This window comes from Neospora caninum, chromosome XII (genome assembly GCF_000208865.1).
Source record: "Neospora caninum Liverpool complete genome, chromosome XII".
NCBI lineage: Eukaryota > Apicomplexa > Conoidasida > Eucoccidiorida > Sarcocystidae > Neospora > Neospora caninum.
In genome coordinates, this window is record NC_018398.1 from 946,992 (window position 1) to 960,299 (window position 13,308).

At 53.2% G+C, this 13,308-nt stretch overlaps 2 protein-coding genes across 2 annotated transcripts; one reads left to right on the forward strand and one right to left on the reverse strand.

Annotated features, from left to right (window-relative positions):
* Positions 1–1,458: 1,458 nt before the first annotated feature.
* On the forward strand, positions 1,459–5,953 carry NCLIV_061460 (Family T1, proteasome beta subunit, threonine peptidase, related; the record flags this gene model as incomplete). Its single annotated transcript, XM_003885698.1, has 10 exons — positions 1,459–1,620; positions 2,274–2,429; positions 2,951–3,050; positions 3,451–3,536; positions 3,873–3,951; positions 4,294–4,366; positions 4,849–4,923; positions 5,227–5,318; positions 5,572–5,658; positions 5,931–5,953. 10 exons carry the CDS (start codon positions 1,459–1,461, stop codon positions 5,951–5,953), a joined length of 933 nt encoding a protein of 310 aa, XP_003885747.1.
* A 1,156-nt stretch (positions 5,954–7,109) lies between these two features.
* NCLIV_061470 (conserved hypothetical protein) lies at positions 7,110–13,248 on the reverse strand (the record flags this gene model as incomplete). Its single annotated transcript, XM_003885699.1, has 8 exons — positions 7,110–7,226; positions 7,828–7,970; positions 8,328–8,372; positions 8,925–9,162; positions 9,447–9,659; positions 10,162–10,268; positions 11,055–12,417; positions 13,135–13,248. 8 exons carry the CDS (start codon positions 13,246–13,248, stop codon positions 7,110–7,112), a joined length of 2,340 nt encoding a protein of 779 aa, XP_003885748.1.
* Positions 13,249–13,308: the final 60 nt, after the last annotated feature.

Genomic DNA, 13,308 nt, shown 5'->3' on the forward strand with positions numbered 1-13,308 from the left:
TCCTAGCCTGTGGCAATTGCACCACGGGTAGACCTGGAGAGCATTTCTGGCAGTTCAAGAAGAGGCGCGTGTCTTACTTTCTGCTCGATGAATACACACAGCTGAGTGATCCTTTCACGGCGTGTACCTGCTTGAGTCCTCTTCGAAAGCACAATACACAAATTCGTCGAATCTTAGGGAGCGTGCGAGGAGGTGCCTATTGAGGCGCCTGTGCGCAAACTCGAAGTGTTCTGAACCGCAAATGCGACTACGATGGGAGCCTCGACAGGCAACGGACTCTTGGACAGTACAAGCTTTTCACCTGCGGCCGTTGCCGTGGTTTTGGCCCCCCGTCGCAAAATTCGGGATTTGTGTGTCAAAGAGAGTGTTATTGCTGCTTATTTCGATAGTTGCTTGGCCACTGTATGAAGACAGGAGCCAAAGCGTATTCGCATTTCTCTAGGCGTCACGTTTGAGGCGTCGTAAGCGGCGCTGAGGATCCGTTCCCATTAGAACGGAGCACGGGTGTGTGAGGCTAAGTTGGCACGAGTTCGGGCTTCTCGAAGAAACAGGAAGATGGACAAGCCTCCCGACCCGTAACCGCATCTCTACAGCGAACCGGTGATTGCCAAGGGATACGAAGATTCTTCAATGGTCATGGCGTGGACAACGATGTCTTGTTGCGGTGCGCCGACGCATCGCAGAAAAAGCCGTGACTGTGAAGCCACCGTTCATCGTCTGCACTTGTCTTCGATGATAATGGAAAGAAGGATGGTTTCCGCATCCGCATGTTCACAAAAGATGTGTAAGCTGTGAACAAAGTTCGAACCTCCGCAAAGAAGGCTTTTTTCTTGCAACGCGGTCCCTGGCAATTTCGTGTGTGCGCCGCGCGCATGCACGTGCCGTCACGCTCAGAGCAGACGATGTACCATGAGCCTGTCCACAAGGCACGTCTGTTGCACATTTGCACATTGGCATGGATTCGCTCCCGGTTTAGTTTCGTTCCATGTCGGCTCTGCAAATAATCCGATTTCTACATATGTGAACAACTGCTAAGCGGGCCATTTCTCGGCAGAAACGTTTTCTGGAGTTCTCTGCTCTACCCGTGCTTCGGGCATGCAAAGGAGGCCGCCACAGAAAGTCTCCGGTTTGTCGCTGTCTCTTCGGCCTGCTGTTCGTTCCCTGTCTTTTCTTTGAAGCCCGGCCAACTTGTTTCACGTCTTCTACCTTTGAGCTCCTCCTTTGCCTTTCTTGAACGCACCGCCGTCTCGTTTCTACTCCTGCCTCCCCCGGTGTCTCTGTCTGGGCGCCTGTGTTTTTGGAGGCCGACTGAGTGACCGGTGCATGTGTGTATGCGTCGGACATCTATTCCCTTGTCTTTTTATCCAGCTTTTTCACGTCGTTCCGTGAACAACTTGCAAACTCAGTCCCCTTCAAACGAAAGCCCTCCCCTGTTTCGTACACCCCCCCCTTTCCACAATGGCGTACGTCGCAGACCTTTCCTTCCTCTCGGATCCTTTGCGCCTCGTCCGCGGAGAGCAGTCGGCTCTGTGCGATGACGACGAGACCACCCGGCAAGAATTGATGCAGATGCTCGACACTGGCAAGCGGCTTCACTTTGCTCTGCCGCATGTGCAGAATGTAAGTCTCCGTCTTTTCTAAAGGACACACCACGTGCGAAGGACCCGCCCGCATGCGGAAAACGTGGATCTGGCAAGCGGAAGCCGCTATTAGTCTGGTAAAGACACGAGCGCATTCCTTTCTCAAACCCCGACGGGAGTCACGTGTGCGGGCTTATGAACAGTGCGTCAACCGCAGAAAACAACCGACAGTACACTGACGGCCGACTGCGCGCCGAAGAGCCACTGGCGGTGACAAACGGAACCAGCCCTTGTTCAATGTGACACAACAGGACCAAAAGCAGTCTAAGGCATCTCCTACGGAAGGATAGCAAGATGTTTGGGAACCCTTTCAAAAGGCGCTGAAAGTTGATGCGGGAACGGAGAAACCTAAGTTCAGTATTGGTGTTGCACACGTATTTATGTGAATCGATAAACATCTGTAGATGGATTTGAATTTGCTTGCATGCCGAGATACATGCACATGTTTAGAGGGCGCTGAGGGGTCAAGAGACGTTGTTTCTTCCAACCAACGAACGACGGCCTGCTGTCGCCAGGGGTTGTGCGCGTTTCCAAAGCTCGCAGAGCTGCAACCGAACTCTTGCACGCGCTCGAGCGTAGACTGTCTCACCGTGCGCCTCCGTGTGTTGCGGGTTTGGGTCTTTGAAACCCCAGCCGGGTGCCTTCGCATGCAGTCTGTTCAAATCCCCGTCGACGATCACGTCCATCGACTTCTCCGCAGTCCGCGGCTTCTGCCCTCCCTCGGCTCAGACAGGAAGCCCCGCGATGGCCATGAAGAAGGGAACGACAACTCTCGGATTCGTCTTCAAGGTACGCTCCCAGATCCCAGAACAGATCCCACCCAGCGGCTGGGCGACTTCGGCAGGACATCTGACATACATGCATACATGCATGTCAGTATGTATATAAATATAGATATATATGTGCGTGTGTGCGAGTATTTGTTCATCTCCCAGTACACGGAGATGACACATATCTCACTGCCCGTTGATGTCCGTGTCGTTGTGGCATTTTCCAAGGTAGGCTTTCTCCCGTGTTCAAAACCTGAGACAGCGTTCCTACACACACGTTCAGGTTGGCCCAGAAATCCCCACGTGGATCTGTAAATGTACATGGATATATATATATATATACTTGCGTGTTTATGCGTGTGGGAGTTCTCAGTTGTGTGCAGCGTGGTGTTTCTATCGGAAGCCCGGTTATTGATTCCGTTTGCCAAAAAACGGATTCTTGTCGAGTCCCGGTGGATTCAGGGTCCGCAGAGGGATGCGGCGCTTTTTTCACATGCGTGGAGGCGGAAAGTTCTCTCTCTTTCTCGGCGTTCTTTCCAGGGTGGTATCATTCTCGCCGTGGACAGCAGAGCGTCGATGGGAACGTACATCAGCAGTCAGAGCGTGGTGAAAGTCATCGAAATTTCCGACATTATTCTCGGTAGGCTTGCCGGGGTCTTTGGCTACCTAGAGTTCGCCACATTCTTTGGGGAATGCCTTGCGTACGCCTCAGGGCCCTCTACATCCGCGGTCGTCCTCGTCTTTAGAAACGGTGACACCGTCTCTTTCTGCTCTCTCTCCCTGCTTCCCGCGTTTCCTTTCTCCACGCTTTCTGTCACGGACGCTCGGGACAAAAAGTCGCGGCTGCATACCCTGGAATTCCCAAAGTCGCGAAGGGCCTTCGGGTTTCCGTAACACGGCGAAACGTTTCAGAAACAGGGATCGCCCGCCTGCCTCAAAACGCACCCTGTTGCTTCTCTTTTCCGTTTTCTCTGTCCCTCTCTTCCAAGGCGGGGACACTCCGTTTCCCTGTCGCCTCGCATTTTGTCTGTTTCTTGCAGGTACGATGGCCGGAGGCGCCGCGGACTGCAGCTACTGGGAGCGGCACATGTGGCTGTTGTGCAAATTGTTTAAGCTTCGAAATGGAGTAAGCGACGAGCGGAGATGGGCGTTTGACTTGAGCGCGTCTGGCGGGGCCAGAGCTACGGGTTGTCTCCCGAGTGTAACGCCACAATGCTGGAAGGAGAACCGACGCTGATCTGGAACAAAGAACGGACAAGTCAGCCAGAATTCCGCGCTTTCGCTGTTTCTCGAAATCGGGGGCGTTTGGCTTCTCGCGGGCCGTTCGTCTCCCACGAACTTCAAAGGGGAGGCGGGAAAGCTGACCCAGGAAAAACAAGGACAGGAGACGGGGACAGTCGGCAAGTTGGAAGCTCACCAAGCGTTCGTTTCTCTCTGCTGGCCCCTTGTCAACTGCATGCAGGAACCCATCCCCGTCGCCGCTGCTTCGAACATGCTTGCAAACATCTTCTTCCACTGGAGAGGCTATGGACTGTGCTGTGGTACGTGGATTGCCAAGGAAGTCCTCGCGAAGTGCATCCAGTGCAGCGTAGTCCTACTAAAGGGTTCCTGGTTCTTCACTGAAGAGACCGTCGACTTTCCTGCAGCGTGCACGAACGAGCGCATGCGCACATCGGCGACCACGAAACCGCACGCCCAAAGAGCGAGACTGGAATGCCCCCCGCGATATCCCGGACCTTGAATCATTCCGCGTGTCGAGAACGTTTCTTGTGGGAATGCAAGGCGCCGAAAACGATCCATTCCTTCTTTCTCGTTTTTCGTCGCGGCTGTTCATCAGAAATCGCATTCCTGGTCTTGTTTTTTCCGTGGCACTTTTTCCTCAGGCACCATGATTGCAGGATGGAACGAGAAGGAAGAGAAACCTGAGCTGTACTTTGTCGACGACAAGGCCACGCGGTACGCGCCCCAGTTTGTCTCCGAGGACCTAGTGCTCGGCGTTCTTTCTGTCTAGAGGATAGGGGGAAGCAACACACGCACGTGTAACACGCTGTTGGTAGATTTACACTTTCGTCTCCCCCGTGAGGTGTGCGAACAGCGGTGTAGAGTGGCGGGTCGCAGCACAACGGGACCGTTTGGAGATGCGCGGGGAGACTCACGAGTGCCGAGATCCTCTGGCTTTTTGGCCGAAGGAGGGGGGCGGTCTTTGCGCCGCGGTGGAGGCTCTCCGGTCGAAGAGGTGCCCAGCTGAGACCCCACTGCACCAGACAGGCTCGACTCCGCGACGCTGTGTCGCACTCCGAGAGTTCGCTGAGCAGGTTCGGAGATGGGAGCAAGTGCGCGCAGCCTCGGAAGCAGGCACGTCTCTAAAAAGCCAGAGTGCCGCGCTGTTCTGTCGACTGCCTGTTTCAATCTTTTGCTGCGTCTGAATCTTCGCTCAGACTCAAGGGCGATCTTTTCTCTTGCGGAAGTGGAAGCACGTATGCGTACGGAGTTCTCGACAACGAGTACAAGTGGTGAGTGCGCTGGCAGGCACAGGGAAGAAAGAACGCGAGAGCTGGTGCAGCGTGTGATGTTGCGTTCGAGCGTCAACCTTTTTAGGAGTGCGTCTCTTGTCCGCTGCCCGTTAGAATTTCGTCTTCGTGCTGCCTTCCGCCTTCCTCCTGTCTGTACCCATCTATGTCTCTGTCCGACACATTCGCCGTCCGTGCATCAACGCCTAAAACTCAATCCCCCACAGTGCCAAACCTGTCGCTCTGGGCGGCGGCGCCTCTCCAAGTTCTGCTTTCGGTGGCGTGCACTGCGGCGTGGTGTTGCAGGGACATGACCGACGAGGAGGCTGTGGAGCTCGGCAAGCGGGCGATCTACCAAGCTGCGCACAGAGATGGAGGCTCTGGAGGCGTTGTCCGAGGTGCGTTCTGGCTAGCAGATTCGCGTTTCAGGAACTTTGTAGGAGTTTCTCGTTGGCACTCGCGTAACCTTTCGAGAGGAGACAGAGCGCATACTCTGCCCGCGCCTGAAGCTTGCTCTCAGGAGTGTGTGAGCTCGAGGCGTTTTAAGAGAAAAGCCGGACCGTGAAGTCCACTGTCACAGACTGGAGTGTTTGGGGGAGAATTCCGGCGTGGTGCAACTAGAATGTCCTGTCGTGGCGTTGTTCTTCGTAGTGTTCCACATCCATCGCGGTGGGTGGACGAAGGTGATCCCCGGCATGGACGTCAGTGAATTGCACTACGAGTACGCAGCCAAGAAAGGTGAGCGTCACAAGCACCAGATTCCAAAAACTACGCACAGCGGGCCGGAGTTCGTCGATTCAGGCATTCATATACATATATATATATATATATATATGCATATATATGTGTATATATAATTGTAGGTGTGTATGTCGATAGACGGGTTTCAGTGCTGTCCTCTACACAGTCACACTAGCCTGTCGAAGTATTGTCAGTTCTTGTTCCTTTATCCTTGTCGAATCGTCGGTTGTTTTGCTTCCTGTGCTCGCCCCCTTCTCCCTCTCATGCAGGCATGCCCGGCCACGAGTTGTAACTGCGGCATGTTCCTCCTGGTCCCAGAGTTCCACGTCTGCGCAGCCGCGACCTAGCGGGGAAACTCTGTCCTCGTCCGCCGATTCAACTCAGTTACTTTTCAGCCTGGACTTGCAGCTTATCGTGGAAGACGAACGATATGCATATGTTGTTCAGAAAAGTATATGTACATGTATACGAGTGAGTATTTACACACGCGATATGCTGGAACGGATTACCTTGAGCTCCACTGCGTGAGCAGGAGTCGGAGACCGGCGTCGCTGGTAGGAACCGTGTCTTTCCTGTCCCTTTCTGTACCGCGGCTCCGATGCGAGACAAAACCTTTTTCCACTTTTCAGTATGAAAATGCTGTAAAAGGGCGAGCTCGACAAAAACGAATGACATCGCGAGACTCCGAGTGGAGTGACCGTGAGGAGGTCTGAGCTGACGAACTTTGTGTCGGCAGACGGGAGAGCTCGGAGTGCATGCAGAATCGTTCCACGCGAGTGTGTGGACAGACACATCTGTACGAGAGGCCGCGAGCTAAAAAGGTTAATCTGGAGGAGGATCGTGTTCCTATCTCATCTTGCCGCAGAGCGCGGGAACTCAGGCCAACGTTCGGACAGATTTGAAAACGGGTTTGCCTCTCAGCCACGCAACAGTACTCAAAGGGAGAAATAGGTGGAGGGGATGTGCATGCGCACAAAATTTCACAGCCCAGCTTCTCGCGCGCGAGCGTGGGTATGAGGCGGCGTTTTTCAAAAGGGGATCGCAGAGGATTCGAGCACACGTGGTGGGCGCTGTCGAGCGCAGGCGAGCAACCCGAAGTTGGTCGCTTGCGAGTTCTGACGCTCGTGTCGCGCTTTTGAGTGCGCAAACGCCGACGGATCGCGCTCTCCGTTTCCCAGTGCGCCACATGCAGCGCAGCGGCAACCACGCAGAAATCAAAAGTTAGGCAAGAACCGCGAAAAAGGACTCTTTCCCCTGCACTGCAGCGCGCGTCAAGAAGCGGCTGCGCCTTCTGTCTCAGGCTCGTGTGCAGGCACTGCTTTGGGTGACTCGTTCGTGGGTTCGCCCCGAAGTTCCCGCCCGGTGTCTGTGAACGTCCGCCTTTTTCGGGAGGTCTGCGGGGCTACCTCCGGATTTGGGTGTCGCGCAAAGGCAAGTGAACAGCGCGCTCAGTCAGAAGCTATACTGCCGATCGTGCGGTTGTCTTTCAGCTTTCGCCACACCATGAGAAGGACTGTGATCCACAGCAGCAGGGATCCCGCAGTCACCGCACAGTATCGGGCCGCCTGCAGAACCAGAGAAAGGGACAGTACAGCGCGAGACAGGTGTGTGGAGATCACACGCTTTTGGTGAAAAATCCGAAATCCTTTGGTGAGATAAGGTCCTGGAGGACAGACACTGGGGTTCGTTCTTTCACGCCTTTGAATCGAGCAGCGCTGTACGCACGCTCGAGACACAGTCTAGGCTCGAGGCAAAGCGACACCGAGAGAGGGAACGCGTCTGGTCCAAGGAAACAGGCGCGCGAGGAAAAACATCGGCTTCTCTCGATCACCATTGAGAACAGAGAGGTTTTGTAAGAAAGCAACGCCTCCGCGCGGGCCAACCGCTATAAGTCCAGGCAGCCGGTGGTCCGCGTCAACACACGGGAAAGCACAGCACGACACTGGGGAAATTCAAAATCATATGTTGTTTATGTACGCCCAAGCACAGGGGTCGAGACACGCATACATCTACTTTTATATCTGTAGTATACAGGATTCCCGAATGAACTGAACAGGTGTGAAGGTATGTGTGCTCTGTCCTATGCAAGTATCGCTACACCTATATCTATCATATGTGTGTATGTGTACGGTCACGGAAGTATGTATTGCCGGGTGTCCGTAGTACCTTGTACAGCGGGAGGAAGGCCTGGTCACAGGCGATGAGACATCCTTGGACGAAAGCGCGCCTCATGAATTTGCAGTTGATACCGTCAACCAAGGCCTTTACTTTCCGTATAATGGAAAAGAGAATCTCGGTTGCGCTTTCAGCTGCACACAGCGTAGGAGTAGAGACCCGCGAAGGCATGGTGGCGACTTCGTCCTCCACGTCTAAAGTGACGCGCTGTGCGTGAAGTGAGTTTCCTTTCCGTCGTACCACACAGAACCTGAAAAAAGGAAAGACTAAAAAAAAGTGGTAACTGGTTCTCCTCGCCCACCAGAAGACAGATGCGTTTCGCCCTGTGACTGTCGATAGGCACAGGGACGAGCCTCGCCAAGCCAAGAAGGCTCGGACCCTACGAGACCTCATGAGCAAAAAATTCGTGGTGTCTCCTTCAAGGCAGGCGCGCGAAATCTTGCGGAGATCCTCGGCGGAGAAACACAACAGGGCGTCGGCGTAAAACTCACTTGCTGTGGGGATGCTATTTTCCACGCGCAGGAGCAGTTTCTTGACTGAAGAAATCGGCCGCATCCCAGCACAAAGAACGAAAGAATCGACGCTTCAGCAAAACTGATGGGGCAGAAAGACCACACGCAGGAGTGTGGTTTTGTACTTCGAACGCGAAAGGAGACGGGGAGAACGTGGCAGATCAGCAGGGTGCAATTCACCGCATAGGCACATACATGCGCCTGCGCGAGAGAGAAAGTTTCCTTCCAAGGTGTCGGTTTTGAGCGAGACACGAAGCATTGAGGCAGAGAGACAGGAGAAAAAGGAGCACAGGCACACGCAAGCGGATGCTCCTGTGGCAAAACGTCGACAGTGTGTGTCATGCCTCCTCTCGACAACGTGTTGCAATGCTTCCTGATTCTCGTATCCGTAGATGCCTTCTCGCCTTTTCCTCAATGGATGCTCTTTTTTCTTGGAACACACGCCGGTAACCTCCCTTTTAGTTGGTGACTGCCTTCGGGTCCCAGGGAACTCAAAGCCAAACCTAACTGCTCTCCTGCTTGTCCCTCGACGTGCAGCCGTGCGCAGGTGTCGAGCAGACAAAGAAAATGTCTCACTCCACTGAACCATGGCGCTCGCGCTGGAGATAAGTGAGTTCTTCGACCAGTCGTCGGGACTGTACGCAAAGACGGTGCTGCCGGGGCAAGACTGTTCCACAACTTTCCCCGTGGCTGCATCGTAGAAGAAGCAGGAATACTTGGCGCTGAGAACCTTGTGCTTCTGCACGCTCCACCATATGGCATTCTTCATTTTCGCCCTCGCATCAGCGACTCTGCTGCTAGGATGACCTGAGTCCTGGAGAGGTGAAAAGGCAAGACCCACAAAAACAGGGACAGCGAAGGGGCCGTGCGACGAAAAAACAGTCAGGCTTATATATATATATATATATATATATATAGGTGTACGTCCGCACTTGGTCACCTATACACAAGCACATGCTGCGATAAGAACTCATATATATATATATATATATATATATATATGTATAGGTATGCGGGACCCCGGGGATCGCAAAGAGAGACGGTTTTGAGGATGAAGAGACGCTTTTGGTAGGGGGCGTTTGCCTGGACAAGGCTTACTTTCCCAGAGTTATAGGAAGCTAGCCATTCGGTCAAAAAGGGGTCATCTTCCGCCGGATACGTAGCCGTGATCGTGAACTTGTCGGGGGTTTCATCGGGACGAAGGGCGGAAAACTTCCAAGGCTGGACGAGCGCCTCGAGCGTGCGCAACCCCGAAAGCGTCATCTTCTTGTCTGACAAGGTCACTTCGACATCCTCCTCTTGAACTCCACTCTGCAACAGTCAAAACACGCGTAGATCCCGTGCTGAGCAACCTGACGCCCTCCTAACAAATAAGCATTTCAATCTAAAAGAGAGAAATACAGAAGCGTGTGCGTGCGTTTTGGATGTACGCTTGATGAGAGGCTCGACAGAATGGAGTGGTTCACTGATCCCACTGGGGAGCTAGACTCTGGTACATCCATGGTCGTCTATGCATATTCAGATATAGATTACTATGAAGATACGTAATCTAAATAATACCTATAAATAGGAATGCATGCACGTTGCAAATGAGGTAGATCTCGCCGGTGGCGCTGAAGAAAGGGCTAAAACGGAGCAGCGGCGTGACACACTGAAAGAGACACTTGGAGCACAGTGCGTGTGCTTTTCTCCACCCTTGTCTCTCGTGGAAAGGGTGCTTTTGGCGACAGGCTGAGCGAAAAAGCATGCGGTGCTGGTGGCGGCGCCTCGCAACTCTCAGAGGCGCTCTGTGGAAAGACCGACGACGACGTACGGTCAGGAAAGGAGGAAACGTGTTGAGCCTCTCTAATCCTGCTGTGTCTTTGTCGATGGTGACAACCCAGCCGATCTGCTGAAGGAATTCCTCGAACTCATCCAATCCTGTAGCGAAAACAAGGCGCAATCCAGGGACGAAATGTGGCAGAGATGGTCTTTTCGCAAGCGATGAGAGAAGGACAACAACCCTCTCTCCGTCCAACCACAAGTCTAGGACGTCACAGACACCTGGAGGAACAGCATCGCTTACGTGTACGATCGGAACTGGTCAGGCGATTCAGTGATGCGTAAGATTCGGGGACGGTCCCCGGTGATCGTGGAGAGGATTTCGCAAGTTGTCTTGCAATTCTTTCTTCAGGACGGTAGCGCACTCCCCCCATCTACAGTCTTGGGATCTGACTACCCGGGATGAAACATGGAGAATCTCGGAATATATTGCTTTCCGCCTAGGCTAAACCTCGCCTGGGGAGCAACGGCACCGACAGAGCTCTCGGCTGGACACACTGTGCGGCAGGTTTTTCTGCGCTTCGTGACGCACAACCCCAATTCGACTCGGTTCCGCTCCCTACGTTGGAGTCCGAATACGCCGAGAAAACGACGGATAAGGATGAAGGAACAGGATGCCAGGAGGAGGTGTCTCGTGGATGAGCGACGCTTCCACAAATCGCTGGAGAAGGAAGGAGTTGCTGGCTCTTCACACCTTTATGGGTTTTCGAGATGAAGAAGGCTCTCGTTCACCGACTGGAAGACGTCATACACTACACACGTGGCAGCTCTACGATAGTGGAGGTGGGGAGCGTTACGACGCGACCGCGCGGCAAACGAGCAGAAGCTGGAATTTGAAGAACTCCTGTTGTTAGGAGTCGGTCTGCGCTGCGATACAGCTCGTACCTTGGATTGGGAGCTCAGGTGTCTGCGGGAGGTTTCCAACTGCTCTTCTAATGGTTTCCTCGACCTCCGAAACCATGTTGTTGAATTCGTCTTTGTAGCCGAAGATGTCAACAAGATCTCCGTTGCCGCCGTCAGCAAGACAGCCGTCGGCAAGGAGGCTAATCGGTGTCGCGCGGTCCGGATCAATTTTGTCGACGAGCCATGACCAGTCGTCTTTTTCGATCAACACAGTGTTCGCATATTGGCAGCCTCTCAAGAGGAGGTCCATGACGAAGCCAAATACGCCGGCGACGATAAGCAAGACAAACATGCAAACACAGAGGGTATTCCACTGGATGCATGCCAACTTCGTGCCTGTTTTTCCGCTCCTGATGAAGAAAAACACCAACCAAACGGCGCCCATGACAACCATAAGGAGGACGAATGAACAAGCTAGCGCGAAGACGACCTCGGCCATGGTCAAGCTACTGGAAATGGAAGGCTGCGTTTCCGCGAGTGTTTCCGTTGCGTTCTTTACGACTTCTTCAACCTCGTTGACGGGGATAATCTTGTCGAGCACGATTGTCGGGAAATTGATGTTTTCGAACATTACATCGATGTAGTTGGTCAGATCCAGGTTGGTCTCTAAAATCTCCTGGTATTTATCAAGAAGTTCCTGGACCGTTCGTTCTGAAACGGCCTTGCAGCCATAACATATGTGGGCGGAATCTCCGAGGCTAGCAATCTCCATTGACTGTCTGAACGCTTTTAAACTGCCTACAGCTCCTGCACGTTCTTCTTCAAAATGGAAGTCTTCCTCAATCTGCGCCCGCAGATCAGTTAGGAGACTCTGCGGGTTTGTCGTGTCGAGTTTGATCGACAGATCCCGGATCTCCTGCGCCAAAGGCGAAACGCCAATAAACCGCTCGTTAACCACCACTGCGGGGTCGGAACCCTTGATCATTTCTCCGACTGTCGTGTACATGTGGCACTGCAGAGCCCGAACGCCGTTAATGCCCGAGGCCTCTGTTGAGGCCGTCACGACTCCAAAAATGAAGGCCAAAACCAAGGCGACGCCGCCGACTGCGACGACAACCATTCTTCCGGTCAATCCAAGCTTGTGTGTGTGTTCACGAATGCAGCAGCAACACTTTCGGTACCATCGACAGCAAACCTTTGGAAGACAGAAGAACAGCCAGAGCACGAGCAGGAGAACGGAGACGGCAATGAGGGCGAGGAAGAGGTAGTTTGCCTTCAAATAGTCGACAACGGAAATCTCTTGATCTACCAGCTGTAGGAGCATTGTGTAGTTGAAGTCTCCCATTGCCCATCCGGCCATTAGCTGATCCGCCAAGCCGCCCACAGTGCCAGCCGCACCGGAGATCTGCAAGGACACAAAATACCCAACAAAAAGGGTGATAGACAGTGACCTTTCCGGTTTGTTGGGCTAGAAACCAAGGATTCTTACACATCGTAAAGTGCCACAACCAGGAACGACAGCCAACTTTCCGTCCATCTTGGTGGACACAACGTCTGCTATGAGACTACACGAGCCCATGCTGCATAAACTCGTCAGCGTTTCTACCATGATGTCTCGAGGATCTAACGGGATGTGGTTGTTCGGAAAGGATAGTCGGTGCTCCTTTCAGCCGTGTCGACTCGTCGTGGCCCACTGAACATATGACGCCCCACTACAGGTAGCTCTCGGAGAAAACGGGGGCTGTTTGCACAAGGGATCCGAAATCGAGGGGAAGAGGTCACATCAGTGCCGTGTGGAGTGCCTTTCCGAACATGGGAACAAGGAGGACTAAGTGAGAAAGGAGCGCAAAATGACAGGGCACACATGCGCGCACATGGCTGCAAAGAAGTCGCACTGTCCAGCTTAACCTCTGATAACTGACAGAAAACGGATCTTACACGCCAGAAACTGCTTTCGTTCTTCTTGAGCGACTGAGAACGAGTGTCACAGGCCGCATACATTCATGCATGTGCGTGAGCAGATCTGTATATAGACACGTAAAGACTCTTCGAACCTATGGAAGCATATTTGTATCTTATGAGACATTTTCAGACACTAGAGTATATGTACATTGGAGGGTACCTGATTCTGGATCTCTTCCATATACTTCTCGTAAGTGGCTGGTGAGCATGCCTCGACAGCAGCTTCGTCAAAAGAAGACGTCCGGCGCTGGACACGGGCATCCAATATCTGCATCTTGTGGGAGGATCGAGCTAGTCGTTTCTCAGCAGCAGTTGCTCCCGTTCTTCGATACAA